The sequence below is a fragment of the Staurois parvus genome, unplaced genomic scaffold (genome assembly GCF_062004578.1).
Source record: "Staurois parvus isolate SC_StPar_1 unplaced genomic scaffold, SC_StPar_1.0 ptg002192l, whole genome shotgun sequence".
Lineage (NCBI taxonomy): Eukaryota > Metazoa > Chordata > Amphibia > Anura > Ranidae > Staurois > Staurois parvus.
In genome coordinates this window covers 55,960-81,953 of record NW_028319988.1, presented here as the reverse complement: position 1 = coordinate 81,953, position 25,994 = coordinate 55,960, and the positions used below count along the sequence as shown (strand labels likewise).

At 48.3% G+C, this 25,994-nt stretch overlaps 1 protein-coding gene across 1 annotated transcript in view; it reads left to right on the top strand.

Moving 5' to 3' along the window:
- The window catches only part of PPP2R5D (protein phosphatase 2 regulatory subunit B'delta), a 54,138-nt gene extending 33,522 nt beyond the window's left edge, over positions 1–20,616 (top strand). The window contains 3 exon segments of the mRNA XM_089665436.1: positions 3,401–3,473; positions 3,968–4,084; positions 18,926–20,616. Of these exon segments, the coding sequence (XP_089521562.1) occupies positions 3,401–3,473; positions 3,968–4,084; positions 18,926–19,063 (328 nt within the window). The 3' untranslated portion in view covers positions 19,064–20,616.
- Positions 20,617–25,994: the final 5,378 nt, after the last annotated feature.

Sequence of the window (25,994 nt, the reverse complement as noted above, 5' to 3'; positions counted from 1 at the left end):
ATTCAGCAGAAATGCGTCTAACAAATGATGACGGATCTGCATGTTCATGAGGGAAAGAAGGATTTGATCCCCTTCACAAAACATGACTTAGTACTTGGTGGCCAATCCCTTGTTGGCAATCAGAGGTCAGACGTTTCCTGGAGTTGGCCCCCAGGTTCGCACACATCTCAGGAGGGATTTTGGCCCACTCCTCTTGGCAGATCCTCTCCAAGTCATTAAGGTTTGGTGGCTGACGTTTGGCAACTCGAACTTTCAGCTCCTCCACAGATTTTCCATCGGATGAAGGTGTGGAGACTGGCTAGGCCACTCCAGGACCTTAATGTGCTTCTTCTTGAGCCGCTCCTTTGTTGCCTTGGCCGTGTGTTTTGGGTCATTGTCATGCTGGAACACCCATCCACCACCCATTTTCAATGCCCTGGCTGAGGGAAGAAGGTTCTCCCCCAAGATTTGAGGGTACATTGCCCCGTCCATCGTCCCTTTGATGCGGTGCAGTTGTCCTGTCTCCTTAGCAGAAAAAACCCCCCAAAAACAGAATGTTTCCACCACCATGTTTCACAGTTGGGATGGTGTTCTTGGGGTCATAGGCAGCATTCCTCCTCCTCCAAACACGGCGAGTTGAGTTGATGCCAAAGAGCTGGATTTTGGTCTCCTCTGACCACAACACTTCCCACCAGTCCTCCTCGGCATCATTCAGATGTTCAGTGGCAGACTTCAGACAGGCCTGGACATGGGCTTTCTTGAGCAGAGGGACCGTGCGGGCACTGCAGGATTTCAGTCCTTGTCGGCGTAGTGTGTTACCAATTGTTTTCTTGGTGACTGTGGTCCCAGCTGCCTGGAGATCATTGACAAGATCCTCACGTGTAGTTCTGGGATGATTCCTCACTGTTCTCATGATCATTGACACTCCACGAGGTGAGATCTTGCATGGTGCACCAGACCTAGGGAGACTGACACTTGTTTTGTGTTTCTTCCATTTGTGAATGATTGCACCAACTGTTGTCACCTTCTCACCAAGCTGCTTGGCCATAGTTTGGTAGCCCAGTCCAGCCTTGTGTAGGTCTACCATCTTGTCCCTGACATCCTTGGACAGCTCTTTGGTCTTTGCCATGGTGGAGAGTTTGGAATCTGATGGTTTGATGGCTCCTGTGGACAGGTGTCTTTTATACAGGGAACACAATGAGATTAGCAGCACTCCCTTTAAGAGACTGCTTCTAATCTCAGCTTGTTACCTGTATGAGAGACACCTGGGAGCCAGAAATCCTGCTGAATGATAGGGGATCAAATGAACATGCAGATCCGTCATCATTTGTTAGATGCATTTCTGCTGAATTTGTTGTTGTATTCTGTCTCTCAGTGTTACACGAACATTCCATTGTTAGACCGATCATTTCTGTGTGAGGGGCGAACATTCCATTGTTAGACTGATCGTTTCTGTGAGGGGCGAACATTCCATTGTTAGACCGATCATTTCTGTGTGAGGGGCGAACATTCCATTGTTAGATCGATCGTTTCTGTGTGACCTGCTAACCGCCAAAGCTAATGGCCACTATTCAGTGCTCCTACTCCTTGACCTCTCTGCGGCCTTCGACACAGTCGACCACCCCCTCCTCCTCAAAATACTACACTCCCTCGGCCTCAGAGATTCTGCTCTCTCCTGGCTCTCATCCTACTTGTCGCAACGCTCTTTCAGCGTTACCTATAATGCTACCACCTCCCCCTCACTCCCCCTCTCTGTTGGGGTCCCTCAAGGCTCTGTCCTCGGGCCCCTTCTCTTCTCCATCTACACCTCCTCCCTTGGCCAACTCATACACTCTCACGGCTTCAACTACCACCTCTATGCCGACGACACACAAATCTATCTCTCAACCCCCCACCTCACCCCCTCGGTCTCAGCCCGAATCACACACCTACTGAGCGACATATCAGACTGGATGTCGCTCCACTTCCTTAAATTGAACCTCTGCAAAACCGAGTTTCTTGTCTTCCCCCCAGCCCGGACCCCACCCCCCATTGATTTCTCCGTCATGTCCAACAACGCTACCATCAAACCCGCCCCGCAGGCCAGAGTACTGGGTGTCATTCTGGACTCCAACCTATCCTTCCAGCCCCAAGTCCAATCTTTAACAAACTCGTGCAGACTCCACCTCCGCAACATGCAGACTCCACCTCCGCAACATGCAGACTCCGCCTCCGCAACATGCAGACTCCACCTCCGCAACATCGCCAAAATCCGCACGTTCCTAACCCCAGAAACCACTAAACAGCTCATCCACTCCCTCATCATATCACGACTCGACTACTGCAACTCCCTCCTCACTGGCCTGCCTCACCGCTGGCTATCCCCTCTTCAGTCCATCCTGAATATGGCTGCCAGACTCATTCACCTTTCCAACCGCTCTGTCTCCGCCACCCCCCTCTGCCAATCCCTCCACTGACCTCCACTCAGTGTCCTCCACCCCCCTCTGCCAATCCCTCCACTGGCTTCTGATTGCGCAACGGATCAAATTCAAAATCCTAACACTGACGTACAAAGCCGTCCACCATACTGCCCCGAACTACATCACTGACCTAATATCCAAGTACCGCCCAACACGCACACTCCGCTCCTCATAAGACCTCCTTCTCTCTAGTTCCCTGGTCTCCTCCTCCCATGCCCGCCTCCAGGACTTCTCCAGGGTGTCACCCATCCTCTGGAACTCCCTGCCCCAACCCATCAGATTATCACCTACTCTCCTCCCCTTTAGGCGCACCCTGAAAACCCATCTCTTCAGGGAAGCCTACCCCACCCCCTGCTAACTTGCCTCCCTCCTCCACTCTTCCTACCACTCCATCCCCCACAGCTATCTCCTCCTGTGCCACCACCCCCTCCCTCCTAGATTGTAAGCTCGAAAGAGCAGGGCCCTCGATCCCCTCATGTTTTGCATTGTATTGGTATTGTTCTGTCACATGGTCTGTCCCCCTCTGTAATGTACAGCGCTGAGCGAACTATTGGCGCTTTATAAATACTGTATAATAATAATAATAATAATGAGGGGCGAACATTCCATTGTTAGACCGATCATTTCTGTGTGAGGGGCGAACATTCCATTGTTAGACCGATCGTTTCTGTGTGAGGGGCGAACATTCACCATCAGCCGGGAGCAAATGCGTATTTCCTGCACTGTGGGTATACTATGTATATGGTGGGGGGGAGGGGATATTGGGGGAAGTGGGACCATCTTTCTCTGTATATGATGTGACGGGGAATATTTGGGGGAAGGCAGTTCTGTGGTGAGGGGGAGGGGATGGTGTAAAGTGGGGTGGGAATAGAAGATTGAAGGTATCTAGGGAGGTTGGTGGACATGTCCAAGGAGGGCACAGACGTCCTGGAGGATTCTTCTCAGTTTCTCCTCTCTTTCAGGGTGAAGATTCGCGGTAGGGAGCGGGCAGAAATGTGGAATCGCATCGAGGAAATGGCACGGTTGAACCCGCAGGTAGTTGGTGATGGGTACCGTGGTAGTTGGTGATGGGTACCGTGCTAGTTGGTGATGGGTACCGTGCTAGTTGGTGATGGGTACCGTGCTAGTTGGTGATGGGTACCGTGCTAGTTGGTGATGGGTACCGTGCTAGTTGGTGATGGGTATCGTGGTGTGTGCAGTTTAGCACTTCTTTCCATTTTTGGGTAGATCTCAGCTGCCTGGCTCTCCCGAGTTCCATGCTCCTCCCACCTTCTGGGTTCTGCATTGGTTTTACATAACGCAGGATGCAGCAGGAGAAGTGAGACTCCCTTGCTCTGCGGTCTAAAGGCTCCAGCATGGGATATTGGGCTATTCACCCTTCCAGGATCCTCCCGAAATGGAAATGTCTGTATTGGGAGCACTGACCCCATCTGTGGTGAATATTTGGGTGAATGTGATGTTTGTATAAAGTGACTTACTCTTCTGTAATCTGTCTCTCTGTCTCTCTCTGTCATGGCCGCTACACGCAGTACTCCATGTTTAATTCTCCTCCCGCACTCAGTCTGATCTGCTCCATGGAGACAGACACTCCGACTACTGAGGACATTCAGATCTTGAAGAAGACAATGGAGACTGAGGCTGTGCAGGTGACCGCCGGTCGTCCCCCTCCCTTAACACCTCCTGACCTCTGAACCCTTTCATCATTCATAGCACCCCCCTTCCTTTCTCCGATACACCTATCCCTCCTCTGCTGCATCAACCGTCAGTTTACATGAAAGTATTTTGAACCCCCTGCGATTCTGCAAGTTCTCACACTTCTCCATCATGGAGGGTCTGACATTCACATTGCAGGGGATTCCCACTCTGAGGACAGAATTCAGGAGATCACATTGTATGATTTGTAAAGAATGTATTTGTCTCGCACGGCTGAACAGAAGTATTTGAACCCCTGAGAAGATCCGTGTTAATATTTGGTACAGAAGCCTTTGTCTGCAATTACAGAGGTCAGACGTTTCCTGTAGTCCTTGGCCAGGTTTGCACTGCAACAGGGATTTTGGCCGACTCCTCCACATAGATCTCCTCTAGATCTGTCAGGTTTCGGGGCTGTCGCTAAGCAACACGGAGTTTCAGCTCCCTCCAAAGATGTTCTATTGGATTTAGGTGTGGAGACTGGCTAGGCCACTCCAGAACCTCGATATGCTTCTTACGGAGCCACTCCTTGGTTCTCCTGGCTGTGTGCTTCGGGTCGTTGTCATGTTGGAAGACCCAGCCATGACCCGTCTTCAATGCTCTGACTGAGGGAAGGAGGTTGTTGCTCAAAATCTCATAATAAATGGCCCCATTCATCCTCTCCTTAATACAGTGCAGTCGTCCTGTCCCCTTCGCAGAAAAGCACCCCCAAAGCATGATGTTACCACCCCCATGCTTTACAGTAGGGATGGTGTTCTTGGGATGCAACTCATCCTTTTTCCTCCAAACACGACGAGTGAAGTTTAGACCAGAAAGTTCTCCTTTGGTCTCATCTGACCACATGACTTTCTCCCATGTCTCCTCTGGATCATCCAGATGGTCATTGGCAACCTTCAGACGGGCCTGGACATGTGATGACTTGAGCAGGGGAACCTTCAGACGGGCCTGGACATGTGATGACTGGAGCAGGGGAACCTTCAGACGGGCCTAGACATGTGATGACTGGAGCAGGGGAACCTTCAGACGGGCCTGGACATGTGATGACTGGAGCAGGGGAACCTTCAGACGGGCCTAGACATGTGATGACTGGAGCAGGGGAACCTTCAGACGGGCCTGGACATGTGATGACTGGAGCAGGGGAACCTTCAGACGGGCCTAGACATGTGATGACTGGAGCAGGGGAACCTTCAGACGGGCCTGGACATGTGATGACTGGAGCAGGGGAACCTTCCGTGCAATGCACGATTGGAAACCATGACGGCGTAGTGTTCTACCGACAGTGACCTGTGAAACTGTGGTCCCAGCTCTCTTCATGTCATTGACCAGCTCCTCCCTTGTAGTTCTGGGCTGATTCCTCACCTTCTCATCAGTGATCTCCCACGAGGTGACATCTTGTATGGAGCCCCAGTCCGAGGGAGACTGACAGTCGTCTTTAGCCTCTTCCATTTTCTAACAATTGCTCCAACAGTTGATCTATTTTCACCAAGCTGCTTGGCAATTGCCCCGTAGCCCTTTGCAGCCTTGTGGAGGTCCACAATTTTGTCTCTGGTGTCTTTTGACAGCTCTTTGGTCTTGCCCATGGTAGTAGTTGGCGTCTGACTGACTGTGGGGTGGACAGGTGTCTTTAAAGAGCTCAGACAGGTGCTACTAAGTGAGATGAATGAGTGGAGTAGAGGGGGACTTTATAAAGGCGCAGTAACAGGTCTTTGAGAGGCAGAATTCTTGCTGTTTCTCAGGGGTTCAAATCCTTCTGTTCAGCTGTGCGAGACAAATACATTCTTTACAAATCATACAATGTGATCTCCTGAATTCTGTCCTCAGAGTGGGAATGCACCTACAATGTGAATGTCAGACCCCTCCACGATGGAGAAGTGGGAGAACTTGCAAAATCGCAGGGGTTTCAAATACTTCTGTTCCTCACTGTATGGATCCCCCTCCAAGTGATGAGGTTCAGGTGTCTCCAGTGAAGGGTCCTGGTAGTCCTCCATCATACAAAGACATTGGCGACAATGGCGCTCTTCCAGCCTTGTGGTAACAGTTTGGTGAAGGACCTTTTTTCTCTTCCACCATGACTGTCCCCTGTGTACAAAGCCAGCTCCATCTGGATAACTAGTTTGGGGTGGAGGAACTCCAGTGTCCTGCACAGGGCCCTGACCTCATCCCTACTGAAGACCAGGTCTTCTCATCCAACACCTGACCTCACAAATGGGCACCAATTCCAACAGACACCCTCCAAAATCTAGTAGAAAGCCTTCCCTGAAGAGTGGAGGATGTTATAGCCACAAAGGGGGCCACTCCATTTCATGATCATATATCACAGCACACAGAGCATCTTCATATCCATTATAAATCGGGTTGTGTGGCCACCTGTAGATGATTGGACACAGAAAAAAAGGCAGGAAGTTCCTTCCTAGGCATATCCCCTCCCCATTAGGCAAGGCTTCGGTTTGTTTGCTGCTGTCTTAGGTGATTGTCATGTCTAGGCAGTCTCTAGCTTCTCAATGATTCCATCTGGGATTTGAAAACTGGCTTTATCTATTACCTACAGATTTTCAACACTCTGGTACCTGGACCCTGCACTGGACTCCCAGAGGCTGCCAGTCTGTAAGGTTACCGGTTGGCACTGGGCCCTGCGGAACAGAACCTTGATTGCCTTGTGGACCGGTAAAGTGCTGTGCAGGTCCAGGGCCATGATCCTCAGCTGGGGAGTCTAGTCCCTGAAGGCCCTTAGTGGCAGCCTTGATGGGTGGAAAATTGGATCCTCTAGGGGACCCTGTGGCATGAACTGCTGAGGGTCCTGGGTTGCATGTAATTCCTTCTGGATTGGAACAACTTGTTTACGTATAGCAGTACTTCCCCTCTTCTCCCTAGCAGAGAAGGAAGTCGTGGTGGATGAGGTAGAGAAAAGATGTGAAAGTTCCAGTAGAAGGGGATGCTGAAGACTCCGCATCTGAAGAATTTACTCTTGTAGAACCCCAGGAACAGAGTTTCTCAGACCTAAAAGCCCTTTTTTGAGTTTTCTCTGTAAAGTTGACAAATTTAAGGCTACCGATTCCTCCACTCCAAAGTCTACAGGATTTGGATCGTGGCACCTCGGATGTGGATTTTCTGGCATCCGGGTTCAGTGCCAAGATGGACAGGTTCCTATCGAAGACCAAGGATCTTCAAGCATTTGTGGTGGATGCTGTGGTGACACTGTGGGACATGTTCTCTTTAATTTATGCCTTCCCACGGTTTCCATGACCTCTACCTTGTCTGCTTCGTAAGATTTGGTGATTCTGATTGCCCCGGCCCAGCAGAACTTTGTATTCTGACATTGTGAGCATGGCAGAGGTCCCTTGGATCCTTCCAGGTCAATCTGGCCTACTGCCCTCAAGGATTGATCTTCTATTCTTCTTTACAGCCGCTGCAAATATACAAAATAATAAAGGTTAAACGAGCGCTAGGTAAAAGGAGTAAGCAGCTAGCATAAAGGTAAAACCTCAGATCCTTCCAATCAGTCAATAATCACAAAATGAGTAAATAAATGTAACCACCTATATGTATGATGTAACAAATGTAAAAACATGCGCTGTGGGGCGCTATATCTGATGGTGAAGAGAACGTCTTGATTTGACGTCTAAAGTGCAGAAGTGACACAAACGTAATATATATAAATTCAAAGTCCAATAAACATCATAAAGTGAATTCCGTGACTCCAGTGGCTGGAAAACGAATGTATATTGCACTAATCAGAAAGCGCAATAAATCACGCATTTTAGTAAATCGAACCATTCCTGGTCATCTGGATCTGAAAAGGATCATCTGGCACAGGTCAGCACAATAGGTAATCAGCAGACTGTTCCTTTCCAGGCTCCAGGAAAAATCCCATCCGGTATTTGGGGACCAGTCATAGGTGTTGGTTGGGAAAAACAGGAATCCAACTTAAGGAGCTCGTAACTAACGAGCCAGAGAAGAGATCTCTAATAGTGCAGTATGGCAAAATATAACATGAATATGAATGCACTCACATCTGACATGTGTGAACAGTAACAAAGATGGCCGCCGGCCTTCCTCGTGGCCTGTGCGGCGTGACGTCACTAGCTGGGCTCCTGCCTAACGCGTTTCGTGCACGTTTGCTGCAAATACATAGTTCTTGCAAATATGTAAAGGGTCTCATCCAGGCTTTTCTCCAATGTGGAGTTGATCTTGGATTAGAGAAAAGCCAGGATGCAACCCGTTACATATTTGCAAGAACTGGTTTGGTCTTGACTATAATCAAGAGCAGATTTCTGCCTTGGTGGTCCTTTTTCAGGGACCGATTGCTTCACATTCCTTGGTGTGTGCCTTTGTGTTAGGCGCCACACATATTACTCCACCGGTCAGGACTGCGCTGACTCCATGGGACCTTAACTTGATGCTTTCTGTATAGCAGAAATCTCTATTTGAACCCATCCGAGATCTTCTTACTTTTAAGTCTTTCTGACTCGAAAGGTTATCTTTCTGCTTGCCATTACATCGACTCAGTTTTTTCAGAATTGGCTGCTCTTTCCTGTAAGGAACTGTTTCAGGTGCTCCACCGTGATGAGGTGGTTCTACAGCCTCAGCCATCATTTTTACCTAAGGTGGTGTCTTCATTCCATCTGAACTAAGAAATTGTCTTTCTGTCCTATGCCATTGACATGAGGGGACAAGGCTCTTCACGCCTTGGATGTGGTTCCTGCCATCAGGTATTACCCGACGTTCCCTGCCTCCTTGTGCTTCCTGAAGGCCCAAGGAAGGGGCACAACGCTTCCAAGACTAAAGGAACAAATTCCCCCATTTTGGTGACCGCTCATTCTACAGGAGCGTTGCTGCTTCTTCAGGGTCTGTGGCTTACCTTTTGTAAAGCTGTACCTGCTCTCCGTTCAAACTTTTGATGAAGTTTTAGGAAGTAGATGTTAGAGCCGCTGCGGATGCTACCTTTTGGTTGGCGACTTGTTTGGGGCCTGTTGGCTTGTTGCTGCTTTCCCCTCATGTTCAGAGCTCTGAGACGTCCCTATTGTCATGGGTGTGAAGGTGCTCCGTGTCCTGGGATGTTTAATAAACTCAGATTTTGGGTTACCTGTAAAATTCATTTTTGCATATTTGTGACACTTAAATGACTTGGATCATCAAACAAATTCTAATATTACGCTAAATCATGAATGAGCTGTGATTAACCACATTTTTCTTGGAAGCCCGAGTTACATTTTGCTTGCCACACCCAGGCCTGATTACTACCAGACCTGTTTAATCAAGAAATCACTTAAATAGAAGCTGTCTGACAAAGTGAAGCATGCTAAAAGATTTAAAAAGCAACACACCATGCCGCCATTTAAAGAAATTCAAGAACAGATGAGAAACAAACTGATTATGTATCAGGCTGGAAAGGGTTACAAAGCCATTTTTAAGGCATTGGGACTCCAGCGAACCACGGTGAGAGCCATTATTCACAAATGGGGAAAACCTGGAACAGTGGTGAACCTTCCCAGGAGTGGCCGGCCGACCAAAATGACTCCAAGAGCACGACGACGATGACTCATCCAGGAGGTCATAACCTAGAACATCATCTAATGAACTGCAGGCCTCACTTGCCTCAGGTAAGGTCAGCATTCATGATTCAACAATAAGAAAGATACCGGTCAAACATGGCCTCCATGGGAGAGGTCCAAGGCCAAAGCCACTGCTGACCAAAAAGAACGCAAAGGCTCCTCTCACATTTGCCAAAAACAATCTCGATTATCCCAAGACTTTTGGGCAAATATTCTGTGGACTGATGAGACAAAAGTTGACCTTTTTGGAAGGTGTGCGTCCCGTTACATCTGGCGTAAAACTAACACAGCATTTCATAAAAAGAACATCATCCCAACAGTGAAGCATGGTGGTGGTAGTCCGATGGTCAGGACTTGGACAACTTGCCATCATTGATGGAGCCATGAATTCTGCGTGTTACCAGAAAGTCCTGAAGGAGAATGTCCGGCCACCAGTTTCTGACCTCAAGCACACTTGGGTTCTGCAGCAGAGGGTTTAGGGGGCAATTACTTTTTCACACGGGCCAGGCAGGGTTAGGCTGCTTTTTTCCCTTTTTAATAAATTAAATTATTTAAAAAACGGCATTTTGTATTTCCTCGGGTTATCTTTGTGTAATATCAAAGTTTGTTTGATGATCCAAATCATTTAAGAGTGACAAATATGCAAAAAAAATCCGGAAGGGGGCAAATACTTTTTCACAGCACTGTACATCGTGGGACACAGAGAATCCCGCCCCTCTCCCTTTAAGGTTCATGGCCTGCTACAAAAACTGAAGTCGACCAGGGAGGGGTCATACCCGGGAGGGAAATGCCTGTCTTTTTGCCAGTGTCCAATCACCTGGAGGTGGCAGCATAACCTGTTCCAGATATGAAGTTGCTCTGTGTCTCGTAATGTACACTGAGAGGGACTTTACCACGGGGGAGGGGGGGGGGGTGACGGGGAGGTGTCCACCAACTCCCATTTTTAATAGCCATGGGGGAAGGGGGGGGTGATGGGGAGGTATCCACCAACTCCCATTATTAATGGCCATAGGGGAGTGATGGGGAGGTATCCACCAACTCCCATTATTAATGGCCATGGGGGAAGGGGGTGATGGGGAGGTGTCCACCAACTCCCATTATTAATGGCCATGGGGGGGTGATGGGGAGGTGTCCACCAACTCCCATTATTAATGGCCATGGGGGGGGTGATGGGGAGGTGTCCACCAACTCCCATTATTAGTGACCATGGGGGAAGGGGGTGATGGGGAGGTGTCCACAAACCCATGTGTATCTAGTAATACTGGGGGCGGACCCTGCCTCTTCCTGGACACCCCCAGAAGCTCTGTGACCAAACCATTGTCCTGTTCTTGGATACAGCAGATCCTGCATTTCTTCGGTGTCCATTGGTGGAGACAAGACACCTTCAACCTTTTGGGTTACAGTTGCCTACAGGAGGGTTGGACACCAGCAAAGAAAACTGAAGGCTGGCCTAGGACCACCCCTCCTGCCCCCAGCATGCCTCAGTTTTTTGACAGTGTTCTAGGGGGATGGGCATCTTTTCTTCAATTCTGCTATTTATAAAAAGAAAAAATAATTTTTTGCTAACTTTTTCTCTTTTAACATTTTGTCTTCAGTTCAACCTCTTCTCTACATTGCTGCTAGAACGTGTCTTCTTGTTTGCAGCCTCAGCCTGGTGTTCCATACTGACCCTGCTGGACTTTGTGGGGCGGGCCTGGAAGTGACCATTTTTATTGCTTTCCTCCATGGAAGGTGGGACTGAGCTGATGCCATCCTGTGGGTGCTCCACACGTTGTCTGCACTCTGTCCTGCCCCACTGAATCTTGGAAGAATCCCCCGATGGGGCTTCTGCTTTGCAAAGAGCCGCTAGGAACTTCAGTCCATTCCTGCTGCTTGCAGCAACTTTGGTTACTTCTGTCCCTCCAAGATGGATCAGATATCTGCTGTCGTGGCTTCGCGAGGACTTGCTTCATAGCTTGAGTGTTATGTTGCCCAACCCCCGCTTGGTCACATGTCTGATTCTGTACATGAGGGGAGGATAGTCCTGCTGTACTGCTTCCAACTCTCTGATGGCTCCAGTGCTGCCTGCAGCCAGGAATCATGTTGCCCTCTACGAGAGTCTGCGCCATCTTTGGAGTCTTTATTGTCTCCTTCGTGTACGTCTTATTGGCTCAAATCCATTCGTTGTTTGTGGATTCTGACCAATCCTGTGCCTTCTGCTGCGGTCTTTGTATGTGGCCTGTCTGGCTGCTGAGACTCTGATTCTGAGTTGCTGCAGTCCTCATCTGATGATCTCTCCTCCTCTGAGGAGTCGCCGTATTCTGCTTTTACTCCCAAGTGAAGAGACCATTTAGGATCTCACTGACGCGGAGCGCCCCTCTCTGGAACTAGAGGATCACGTTGTTGCTTCTACCGGTGCGGGTTCCGGGTCCATTATTGAGATTGGAGGCAACATGACAAGACGTTTGCTCCCCACAAAGGCTTATTAACCTTGCCCCCATTTGGAGAGGACTGTAGAAAAGAGAGGTTTGCCCCCGCTGTGGATTCTGAAGTATCCCGCCTTAAAGGATAAGTTCACCTTTCATGACGTTACGCCCATAACATGTAACATGTTCTGAATCCACCAGCCCCCGCTCCCCCTGCTTTGAGAGCTAGCAGGGGATCTTCTCCCTCCCACGCCCCACACTACCGTTCAAGTTAAAAAAAAAAAAACTACCGCGCGGGACTCCGCCTACCCAACCACGGCACTCCTTCACAGTCCTCTGAGAAACTACCAGTCCCAGAAGCCTTAGCGGCTGTCGGCTTGTAGTTCTCAATGAACTACCAGGACGTTATGGAGTTCCGAGGCGGTTCATTGATTCTTCCACTTCCTCATCTAGATTTCCCCAAGTCTGGTTCCTAGTTGGCCTCCAAGTCTGGTACTCAAAGCTTGCCGAATCCCCAGGGAAGCCTTCCTCTGTGTGACGGGGCACTCCCACTTTCCAGAGGGGGGTGTTTGTGAACCTTTGTGGACACTTGCATTTCAGACTCTTGTGTTCAGGAGGGTAGAATCCCAGGGCAGCAAGATGGAGTTATGCTCCTTACCCCTTCATACCTGTGAGAACAGAGAGCGGATCTACAGACAGGTACAGCACTGGATCCGGTGAGGGGGTGGTACTGACGCCTAAATGTGTTTTATCTTAACCCCTCCAGAGGATCCCCCCCGCGTTACTTTAACTGACAATTGCGCGGTCATGCAACACTGCACCCAAATTAAATTTACGTCATTTTTTCCCCATGAATTGAGCTTTCTTTCGGTGGTATTGGATCTCCTGTGCAGTTTTTATTTTTTGCACTATAAGCAAAAAAAGGACCGACTATTTTGAGAAAAAAACAATATTTTGGACTTTTTGCTATTAAACATGTCCAGTAAAAAAATTAAAAAAATCAAATTTCGTCATAAATTTCAACCAAAATGTCTCCCGCTCCGTGTCTTCGCTGTGACATCCCGCTCCGTGTCTTCGCTGTGACATCCCGCTCCGTGTCTTCGCTGTGACATCCCGCTCCGTGTCTTCGCTGTGACATCCCGCTCCGTGTCTTCGCTGAAAAATCCCAATACGCGTAAATTAATTGGTTTACGTGAAAGTTATGGTGTCTACAAATGGCGGGAGAGATACTGGAATTTCTACTAGTAATGGCGGCTATCAGCGACTTATAGCGGGACTGCGGCGGGCATTCTGACAGTGGGGGTAGGAAACTGACTTGGTGTCACTGGGGGTGTTACTAGTTGGCGGGGTCTGTGTGCTTCTCTGTAATCACACTGCTGTGGTTGGCTGTGCTGGGCAGTGTGCCCGAGCTGACAGGGAGGAGAATTGTTTGTAAACCAAACAGTCTTCCTCCCTGTTGGTGATCACTGGTTGGGACCCGGTGATTGACATCCGCGGCTCGTGCGCGCCCCCTACCCGGAAATGCATAATCGCGTATAGATACGTGATTTTGCGCACAGGTGCCGCCCTATAGCAGTGTATCTACTACAGGGCGGGCCTAGGGCGGTTAATACAGGTGATGCACGAAGATGAAAGTGATTAAAGTTTCATAAACACTCTAAGGATCCTATTGGGGGCACGAGACACCCATCTGCCTTAGTGGAGGAAGCATAACGAACAGACTGCAAAGGTTTCTCCCTCGCTTCCCTGACCCTGCACCATCCAGACCTCTCCAAGCTTGGTGTCCTGCCCAACTTCAAGGTCTGGGGCTCAAAGTCCACTTTATTCTCAAACAAACTTTTCTCAGAATGAAGGTGTACCCCCACACCCTGAAGTAGGGGGACACTTGGATAGCTTGTATCTCCCATGCCTGGGTGTGGAAGGTGTCCTCCAAAGGCTGGAAGGTGTCCTCCAAAAGTTGGAAGGTGTCCTCCAAAGGCTGGAAGGTGGCCTCCAAAGGCTCAGGTCTCTCTAAATCAAGGTGTCATTGCCCTAGTTCCTGTAGTAGAACATTTCAGAGGCTCTACTTCTGCCTAATCAGTTACCAAACCTAAAAGGTGCATCTGCCCCATCTTGGATCTAAAAGTAATGAATGTCTTCGTTCGAGCTCAGAAATTCTGTATGGAATTCACTAGGTCTGTCGTCTTCCTTCACCATCGAGACATCTGGCTACCGTCGACATCAAGGATGCATGCCTGCATGTCCCCATTTTTCCAACCCATCAGCATTTCCTACGATTGGTTGTGGGACCCCCCTACTTTGTCATTTTGTGGCTCTACCCTTTGGCCTCTTGTCTGTATCACGTGAACAATAGCCTTTGGTTTGATGGTAGATTCCTTTTGAGGCAGTCCAATTTACAAGTTTCACTCCAGAACTCGACAGTATGACATCCTGTCATTCTGGGACAACTTTGTCTAGTTCCTAGCCAGTCCAATTTGTATGGCATTAAGGACTAGGTGTCCCTGGCCGGGTAGCTCAGGAGTCAGAAGTCCTTCTTCCTGTCTTTTGGAGAATTCTGTTTGGGTTGGGTAGTGCCGGCAATAGACGATGCAATTCCCTTGGTTGCAGGAATGAAAATCGCTTGATTCTCCCATCAACCCTGTTGATGGGGGAATCCCTTCTGCAGAGCTATTGTGTTCTGCAATGGGGGGAGCCAACTATAGCTGCATGTATAAATCTGCCATGCTGGTTGTACCCAAGTTATACAACAATCAAACTGGGTACAGCCAGCCTGCCATAGATGCCTCGAATATCGTCAGGTCCCTGTGCCGATCATCAGAGTCTCATCTCCTGATAACATGTTAGAATTTTGAATGATCTGGCTTTTTTATATTCTTGAACCACCTACTGGAATGTCACCTGTTCCTGATTGGTTGTTGGCGGCAACTTACATCAATCATCACAGAGGGACTAGCCGCAGGTAAAGAGGTCGATTGGGTCTTGTCCTAGGAAGAATGTTCCTTTCCAGCCTTGTCAACTGTGACTTTCCAGATGTAGACAATTGGCAGAATTTCTCAGCAGCGGCTGGACCCGGGGAAAAGGTCCCAACCCAGAGGTGTTCCAGGTCCTGTGTTGCAGGTGTGGGACGCTTGATGTGGACCTCCTGGCTTCCAGTTTCAACAACAAACCAGACTGGTTTGTCTCCAGGTATTACCAGAAGCAGTGGATCCTCTGGTGGCTCAGTTGATTCTTTACACCCTTAACTATGCCTTTCCTCCCCTGAAACTTCTTCCTCAAATGTTCTACAGGATCCAGAAGCAGAGCATTCCGGTGATCCTCATTGCTCGAGCTGCAGAGCATTCCGAAGATCCTCATTGCTTGAGCTGCAGAGCATTCCGGTGATCCTCATTACTCAAGCTGCAGAGCATTCCGGTGATCCTCATTACTCAAGCTGCAGAGCATTCTGGTGATCGTCATTGCTCGAGCTGCAGAGCATTCTGGTGATCATCATTGCTTGAGCTGCAGATCATTCTGGTGATCATCATTGCTTGAGCTGCAGATCATTCTGGTGATCATCATTGTTTGAGCTGCAGATCATTCCGGTGATCATCATTGTTTGAGCTGCCGATCATTCCGGTGATCCTCCTTGCTTGAGCTGCAGATCATTCTGGTGATCCTCCTTGCTTGAGCTGCAGATCATTCTGGTGATCCTCCTTGCTTGAGCTGCAGATCATTCCGGTGATCCTCCTTGCTTGAGCTGCAGATCATTCCGGTGATCCTCATTGCTTGAGCTGCAGATCATTCCGGTTATTCTCATTGCTTGAGCTGCAGAGCATTCTGGTGATCATCATTGCTTGAGCTGCAGATCATTCTGGTTATCCTCATTGCTTGAGCTGCAGAGCATTCCGGTGATTCTCATTGCTTGAGCTGCAGAGCATTCCGGTGATCCTCATTCCTTGAGCTGCAGAGCATTACGGTGATCCTCATTGCTTGAGCTGCAGAGCATTCCGGTGATTCTCATTGCTTGAGCTGCAGAGCATTCCGGTGATCCTCATTGCTTGAGCTGCAGAGCATTCCGGTGATTCCCATTGTTCTAGAGTACTGCCCTGGACAGATGTGGTAGGTTGACCTGGTGAGACCTCCTAGCAGCTGCTTTGTGAGCTCTATTAGATCTTCAGTATCTTCTGGCTCAAGGTCCAGTCTGCCATGGTCACCAGATGAATAGCATGGCAGTTAAGCCCAGGTTCTGTGGGACAAAGGCACCTCTGAGCCCGATACCTGTGATGCTACTAGAAAGCATACTTGACTTGGTGTGAGTCTAGGGGCTTCCACCCCAGGTGGTTTTTCATGGGACACACCCTCATATTCCTGCACCGGGGTCTAGACCAGCATCTGGGTCTGGGCACTATCAGGGGTCAGGTTTCTGTCCCTTATATTTGGTTTCAGAGACTGCTGGCCTCTCACTCTCTGATTACAGGGGGTCTCCAATCTAGCTCTCCCAGTCCAATCCCCTGTGACTCCCTGGGGTCTCTAATCTCTCAGCTTCAGAAGCTCCTGTTTGAACCCATTGCAGACGTTCCTTTCTCACCCACAAGGTGGAGTTTCTTGAAGCCGTCACCTCTACAAGGCGAGTGAACTGTCTGCTCTACCCTGCATAGGGATGTTTGGTCCTGCATAGGGATGAGCTGGATTTGAGGCCCAGGATTTTCTTCTTGCCTGAGGTAGATTCTGCCTTTCACCTCACCCAGGACCTTCTGCTATGTCTGGCTCCAGTTCACCAAAGGGAAGTTTCCCTCCATTGACTGGATGTAGACTTTGCTGTGAATGTCTATCTCGAGGTCACGTCTTTTTTGCTAGGAGACAGATTCCCCTTTTAGAACCCTGGATGGACCCTGCATACGGTGCTGTGGATTCTCCTTCTACCTTTTCTAGGTGGTTCAGACCATCCTCCAAGCATATGGCTTCAAGGATTCCGTTCTACTTTTTCCTGTCATGGTGTCCTCTGCCGGACCTGTGAGCACTTCTGTGGACTTTTTCAGCATCAAGCAACTGTTTAGCAAATTTGGTCAGAGTTCTGCCAGGTGAATGTTCAAGCCTCCTCATTGGCTGCCAGCCTCTTGGAGGTGGCAGTATAACCCAAAGGTGTTCTGCAGTAGACTCTAGGAAAATGTTTCAGTAAATATGGAGAACAAAGTGTAAATTAAAGGCTGAAATAAAAATGCTCATTAATGCAGCTCCATATTTATTAATACATCATTAAATGTGTTTTTGTAAACACCAGCCATAGGAGGACCAGAATCTGAGTTGCAGTTCCTTTACAGCTGAGCTCAAAATGGGGGTGGGGAGAAAGCAACAGAAGGAGCCAATCAGTTCATGTACTGAGGAGGAGCATGCTGATAGAAGGAGAGAGGAGAGAACAGATGCGCTCATGACTGAGGCCTCTCCTTCCCTGTCCAATGACAGAGTGAGGGCAGGGCCAGGGTGACCTGGACTGCTTGCCATCAGATGGAGGCTATCTAGTAGAAGGAAAGGACTGCAGGCGATGGCTCCAGAGTAAATCTGCTTTATTTTCTGTTCAATGGACTATTTTTTAGTTGGAGTTTTGCTTTAAAGAAAATAAACTTCCACCAAAAGAAAATGAAACCAAATCATCTCCAGAAAGCTAGGCTCCACTTCGTCCCATAGGCCCCTGCGTGCACCCTGGAAGCCATTCCTTCCCCACGATCAGCTGCGGCGGATGACGGTCTTTTCAGTGAAGAGAAGCTTCTGCATTTATTTCCATGGTTCCGTCTGGCCTGAGCGGCTTGGCAAAGACCAACCAATAGAAAAGATTTGTATTCCAAAGATCGCTTTATATTGGGGTAATGTCATGATAGGGGTGGAGCTTCCAGGGGGTCACATGACCTACCATGCAGCCACTGGCACTCTCTTCTCTTAGCAGAAGCAGTGACTCTTATTGGTGGCTCTGTTGTTCCATATTATCGGATTCCTAAATCCCTTTCAATTCGGGAAGGGACCCCATTAACCTGTAACGACCAATCAGAAAGCAGACTATACCGAGAGAGGTCAGGAGACGTCCTTATGTTGCTCTTGGCGTAAGCCGCCTCTAATTATGTGAACTTGGTGGATGGAAGTAAATGTTGGGGGTTTATGGAGATAGGAGAGCAGCTGATAGGCTGATGTTGGGCCGTCCCATTTCTGGCGGTTCTGGGAGGTTCTGTGTCCACGCTGAAGCATGTCTGTCCTCACAGGTTGGGTCTTTTTTCTGTGGGTTAACAATGTAACTTTTATAGACATAAAGTCATATTTGAACCCAGAAGTGTATTTAGGAGGTTGGGAGCAATGTTCCTCCTCTGGGTATTGCTCATAGACACCAATTAGCAGCTCTGTCCAGGCAGGTTTAAAATAAAAATAAATAAAAAAGGGGTGGGGGGGAATCTTGTTGCTATGGCTCCTGCTGTCCGCTCTTCAGAGGCAAGGACCGTGTGTTTCCATAGCAACCAAGGATCTCCTACTAACCATCCACTCTGCCCTTTTATAGAAGCAAGTATATGGTTGGTAGATGGGCGCCCCATCTATTCTTCTTTCATGGACAGTAGAAGATCTGGGATAAATGTCACTGGAATGTCCACGTTCCATCATTTCCTTCCCATAGTACAGTCAACGTGTTTGTAGGAAGTGGGAGAAGCCCCAAAAGCAGACCTCTGTTTGATGAAGTCACGAGGGAGGCCTATTGGTGGCCATAGTGGGGATCACTGGATGGACTTGGGGCTGCACTGACTTAGGTCTGTCTTCAATTCCCTCCTCCTTCTTTATCATTTGTGAAATCCTACCTCTGACAGTGTCTTCTCACCTCCTCCAGGTTCTGCACAACTCCCCACAGGAGCAGAAGATTCTGTGCAAGAGGTCAGATCTTCCACAAGATATCTACACCATCCGAGCGCTGGAGTCTCATCGGCGGGCAGAAGAATACCTGAGCAGCAGCCAGGAGGCGCTCTGACCTCACAACAATGGCCACCCTGATGGTGGAGGCCTGTGTGTCCTCCTTCCTTCCTGGAGGCTCCACATGCAGTAGAAGAGGACCTCTTTATTGTAGATATGAACTACCATCCATCATATGCAACCTAATGGAATTTTACCAGCTGATAGAGACTGCCTGCTTTCCAAACATACTAGATGGACTGATCCCTTGTGGTTAGCCAGTATTCCAAAGGAACATTTCCCAGATCACAGAGCCCCTGAGATTTTGTTTCCCCCTTGTTCCAAAGCAGTTTTAAAATGGTCTTCCCCCCTCATCACAGAGCCCCTGAGGTGTTGTTCCCCCCACCTTCAGTCACAGAATGCCTGATATGTCTTTCCCCCTCATGCCATGAGCCGACGTCTCCCCTCCTCACCACAGGGCCCATGAGCCGACGTCTCCCCTCCTCACCACAGAGCCCATGAGATGACGCCTCCCCTCCTCACCACAAGGCCTATGAGTTGACTTCTCAATGCAGGGCCCATGAGAAAACCTCTTCCCTCTTCACCACAGGGCCCATGAGACGACCTCTCCCCTCCTCACCACAGGGCCCATGAGACCACCTCCCCCCTCCTCACTACAGGGCCCATGAGACGACCTCTCCTCACCACAGGGCCCATTGTGTCCTCTTGGAATCCCTTGACTGGTTTCCCATCATTACAGAGCTTCTGAAATGTCTTCTACCTTATCATGATGTCCTCCATTTATCTTCACCTCCTCACGGCACTCCTAAGGTGTCTCTTCAGCCTCATGGACCCCTTTAGCTTTTACTTGGTCATCCAGAGCTATTCAGGTTTACATGTTCCCCATCATTTAAGTTCCCTCTGAAGCCCTTCCACTGCCAGCCTCCTCATTGGCCCCCTGACTTTTCCTGCAGTCCTATGGAGAACAGAATGTCTTAGGCAGACCAGATGTGACTTTATAAGTCAAGAAAATAATTCCAGGATTTGATATCACTGTATGGAAAGAGAAGATGGGAGTGAACTCAATCAGTTGCTAGCTGGTATGGGAGGTGCACAAATCACTCAGCACTTAACCCTCCCAACCAGCAGTGGAGACCTATTAGATTCACATCTTCTCTTCCACCTTCTACAGTGAAGTCTGACCTTCCTCATTTGGGTCTTTTCCTTCATAGGCTTCTGTACAGGGGAGAACATCAAAGACCTTCACCTCTGAAAGCTGTCTGCAGCCAGAGATAAAGGGAGCTTTGAGCCACAGGTGTTGCTGCAGTCATCTACATGATTGTGGGGGGGGCGTCACTGGCTGCATCTTGAAGGAACCTCCATTCAGCATAAAGAGCATAACTAAGGGCCCCAGCTGGCTGCTGTAAGAAGGATGGCGGTCTTTGATCTTCTCAACTGTGTCCAGGACATGCGAACTTCACTTTGCAGCAACTTAAGCAGGATCTGAGAGATGTGGAGGTCACATCACCTGGCTTGCAGTCTTAGTAATAAGCACTGTCAGAACTGATGTCCTGAACCTTGGAAGAAGAATTTGTCTTATTCCTGAATGTAGAATAAATAATATACAATGTTGTGGAGTTGTGTTTCTGGAGGGAGGGGAGGTGCAAGCAAAGACAGACTTGAATATCTCGGTTTTTGCCCTGTAAGGCTGGGGTATATCCTTTCCTTAACCATGCAAAATGTTAGAATTTTGGGTTTAAAACCATATGTATTGTATTTGGAGCACACTAGAATCATATTGAAGTACATTCGAAGACACGGAGCTTCATATTCATGACAGCCTGGGTTATGCTGTCACCTTCAGGTAAATGGGCATTGGGCCAAAAAGGCAGAATCCCCACCCAGGCATAACCCCTCTCAGCTCAGCCAAGCCTCCGAGAGATCCTTGTGTCCGGTGATATACTCCAAGAAAAGGATTTTTACAAGTAAACACAAATCGTGATTTCTTCATGGTGCAAGACACAAGGCATTTTCAAATGCATGACTGTTTGGGATGTCCCAGAGCACTGGACAGGAGTGGGCAACAAAGCAAGTGGCCCCAAAAACCCAAAACAGACAAGGGGGATCTCTCTACAGAGCTACCTGTAAGTACAGTCATTCCTGCTGAAATGAACCTTGACCGGGAAAGGAGGAACCTTGCACTTGATAGTATAGATCTGAAATATAAGCCAACAAATCCACCCAGAAATAACAGATCTAAAAGCATCCTGAACATTGAAAGGACCTTTAGGTAGAACAAAAAGGGAGTCAAACTGTCCAACTGATGCAGCAGACCTCAGAAAAATGTGAACAGCTCAAATAGCCCAAGAATGAAGCAAGCACCTTCTCCTTAGGTCTAGGAAAAATAGATGGCAACACAATGTCCTGATTTGGGTGGAACAAGGACACCACCTTAGGTAAAAAAAATTCTTCAACACACATTATTCTGGTGAAGAATCTGGAAAGGTTCCTAGCAGGAAAGGAGAGCCGAGCAAATGGCAACCAAAAAGAAAACCTTGCTTGTAGCAAGCAACAAGAAGGCGCTATCTGCCTGGCACTCTGCACAAAACCTTTTACCAAGGAATGAGATACAATAGGTGTCTGAAAGATTGAACAAAGCTGATATGTGGCCTTTAGTGGTACCTAAGGCCAGGGATATCTCCACACCAAACATGATGGACCCACAACATATGGTCGGGGATGAAACTTATGAGCCTCATACCAGGCACAATAAGCCTCTCATGTACAGTATCATGGTACACCTTCCTGGAGGTTGATTTTCTTGCCTTGGGAAGGGTTGTAATTAGAGTCAGAGTTGCCCCTGTTCCTCAGGATTTTGGCTTCAACAGCCATGCTGCCAAGGTCCGTAAACATAAAGCAGGATAGATGTTTGGACCCTGCAGCAAGTCTGGCTGATTTGGAAAAACCAGTGGATTGTCTGCCAAGGGATTCATAATGTTCACATACCGCGTTCTCTGTGGCCAAACTGGTGTGATAAGAATGACCAGAATGCCCTCCAACCTTATCCAGTGGAAGAACAGAAGAAGCTGCAGCAGAGGAAATACACAGATCAGAAATGATACCAAAGAGTCATTGGGCCATCCATTGCAAATGCTTGAGGATCCCTAGTCCAGAACACTAACATGTCTTGAATCTGGACACCAATAGATCCCTATTTGGTGTCCGCCACTGCAATCACTGTAAACATTGTTGGGTGAAGGGACCACTCACTGGGGTTCAGCTATTGACAGTTGAGAAGTCTACCTGTCAATTTTCTACATCAGAAACCTGTATGGCAGAGAGAACCAGAACAGGAAGTTCTACCCAGGACAAGATTAGGTCCACTTCCTATTGAGCAGCATGACTTCTTGTTCCTTCTTGATAGTTGACTATGTGGCTGTGGCATTTTCCAACTGCACTCTGACAGAGAGACCCGAAGACAGACAGAGAAGTGTAGCAGTGGAGAGCCAGCCAAATTGCTCAAAGTTCCAGAATGTTGGTCGGCAACCTCCATTCTCTGACAACCATATTCCCTGAACCAAGAAGAGCTCCAGGACACCTACCCAGCCCAGCAAGCTGCCATCCATCATCCAAGATAGGCTGGATGTCTCTGTTTGGCTTGGGACCTGTAAACAGGTTGGAGTAGAAGCCGATGGACCTCTCCTCTTTTGGCACAGATGTTGATGGTGCTGACCAATCAGATGCTGTCTAGCCTGATCTGTCATCACTGCAAGGAGAGGAAAGAAAACGATGGGGATTTCACACCACTGACATTCAGCATGGGATGCCTGCAGGGAGGTTTCCTGCACCGCTCCTGTGTGAGCTCGGGCTATGACAAGCCTGGGATCACACAGGAGCAGTAGGGAAGCCATATGTGATGTGGACAGGAATTGCATGCTGTTCTTTGCGGTGTAATTTGCATCCATTAACGCAAATCTCACCGCAGCGAATCAGTATCTGCGAGTACTTGACCAAAAGTATCGGTACTTGTACTCACTGATTTAAAAAATGGTATCAGTGCATCCCTAATTTCTCTCCATCTTCGCAAGTGGAAGCGCCCCCTCACTGAGGACTTGTCTCTGGACCTAGGGGGTTTGGCGACTTAGGTGGTAGGCTTCTGATTGGAGGTAGTGGTCTACTGTTTATGAAAGGAATGCTTCTGAGCCCCTGAAGGCTGTACTAGTTTATAACCTGTTTTATAACCTGTTATTTTCACCTTCAGTGGTAAGAGTGTGCTTTTACCAACAATCACCTTCTGACTAAAGGCAACTAAGGATGGCCCAAATGCTTGTCCTCAAAGGACAGCTGCTCAGGTTACTTCTTGCAGAGAAGTTCTACCTATCAGCCCTTGAGTCATAGGATTCTTCTCATTCGGATAGATATGGTGCCCAATCTAGAAAAGTGCCTGTTGGTGTCCTCCAAGACATCAACTGAGAAACTCAAAGCCCTTAGGAAATCATCCAGCTATTGTCAAATGTCAGGGTCCTCTGGCTCAGATTTGCAGTGCCCAAAATTTAAGGGCTTGGCAAATACCAACCGCAACCAGCGGTGCACCGGCCAAAGAGAAGAAAGTCTACAAGAGGGCCTCCCATAGCATCTTTTAAGACAGACCTCATCCAACATGAACTGTCTTTGAGTTTTATCCAAGTAGGACTTTGCCAGGTCAAAAGCCAGAGAAACCCATTTTTGTAGAATTTTGCCTCCATGGGGTAATGCTGAGTGAATTGAGTGGCGAGAACACCACCTCTGGGTAAACCAAATGGCATACGTTACTTTACAAATTTTGAACCCAAATCCAGTGACTTTGGGAAAAGAGGACGCTGGAGCAGCAGCTGCATCAGAGTGTGAGCCTGCCATGGGCTTCTGTGTCTGAGACAGACCCAGACCTTATGACTTCTGATGGGACTCCTCTACATCGGATTCCTGGTCCTCACCAGATTCCACCGTTTTTCATCTTTGCCCAAAAGAAGTTCCCTCAACACTTCGTCCTCTTGCAAAAAGGGGAAGAGAAGGAGCACACCCACGCTTGCATCCTGAGTGTTTCAACCCAGTGAGAACCACTAAGAGAGCAGTTCACACAAACCAGCTGTGGATTCCTGTCTAGATACAAAGGAATTGGATGAATGCGTCATGAAACATCAGAAAAGACCAGTGTGGTGTCTCAGAATTAAGCTGACCCTTAGGGGTGCCATTTTAGGATGAACTACAGGAGCCAGGTGGGGTTCTCCTCACCTGATAGAGGGATTTGGAGCCCACCCCATCAATCTTCCCCCATCTGCCTGCACAGTGCCAAGGCTTGATGAGGTAATAGACCCGTACACAAAAAATATGGGAGCGGTCACCCAGATGAGAGAAATGTTTAAAAAGCCAAGACACCTGATGGCGATTCAAAACTCTTGTGGTACGTGTCCCAGTGGTATTAGTGGGATCTCTTGTTAGCTGTTGTGCCTCTGTGGATTGACCATGCCACTGAATAGGCTGTTTAACCACTTCCAGACCGGACACTTTTACCCCCTTCCTGACCAGGGCAATTTTCAGCTTTCAGCACTATCACACTTTAAATGACAATTGCGCGGTCATGCAACACTGTACCCAAATTAATTTTTTACCATTTTTTTGAGACAGATAAAGCTTTATTTTGGTGGTATTTATTCACCGCTGGGATTTTTATTTTTTTTGCTATGTAAATGGAAAAGTCCCAAAATTTTGAAAAAAAGTGTTTTTTTTATAAAATGTTGCAAATAATATTCCATCATAAATCTTGGCCAAAATTCATTTCGTTATCTTTTTAGTAAAAAAAAAAATCCAAATTAGTTTATAACCAAATTATAATTTTTAAACATTTTTTTTTACTTTTTTTTTTTTTACATACTGTCACCCTAGCAGTGTGGGGTCACCATGGTGACACTACTACTTGTGGGGGGTGATGAGGATTTTTTTTTATTTTATTTACACTGATTGCTTTTACACCCATATAGGATGTAAAAGCAATCATTTCTCTTTCTCTCTGTCTGCATTCTTGCACTCCTTGAGAAGTACTGTGTGAGCTGTGATTGGTCACAGCTTGTCACATGGTACAAGGTTGTTGTGAATAGCCCTGTACTATGTGACCTCTGTGATCATTCACAGATTTCACACGTAGCAAGCAATGATGTCACAAGTGACATCTTGCTTACTACTTTGCATGTGATCGGGACCTCGTACAGAGGTCCCGTCCGACGATAGGTGTTTCACTGTGTCTGGAGGACACAGCGGGCACCGGATCGCGGTGCTGCGCGCTCCCAGGGAGCGCACACAAGCAAGGTGCGGGGAGGCCGTTTATAAACGGCCACCCGACCCTGCAGTGCCACCGTCCGGCTGTTTATATGCAACGGCCGGTCGGGAAGTGGTTAAGACATCCTGGGTATACGTGTTCCAGGCAGCCAGACTTGAGATAGAACTCACAGATGCATGGCCTGATGAAGTCCCACACGGTGTGATCCAGGGCCATCTTTCAGCTCCTTAGAGCTCCATTGGTGGCATAGCACAGCAGCCACTTTAAGCCAACACACAATATAGCAAGCACTGGCCAGTACACTGGAGGCACCTGAGAATTCCCAATTATGCCACTGCTAGGGACACCATCCAGCTGCAGTGCCTTGCAAGGTCCAAACTTCACCCACCACAGAAGGCACATCTGATAGGGCCTTCAGGGACACAACTTTGTCGAATGGGATCACTGCCCTGGACCTATTTAGCGCCCCACCAGCAAGGTCACTGGTTACAAGGTAATTGCTGCTCACAGGGTCCTCTAAATGGCAACCTTTAGGCTTCCCCCCTTCTTCCATAGTGAGGTCCGGGGTCTGGGTCATGCCCTCCTCCCATTGGGTGTGTACAGAACAGGCAAAAATATCTCCCAGAAAGGAATCCTCAGAAAGACTTTGCAGATGAATCCATCACCTAAAGATACTGTCTTAACTACTTCCCGTCAG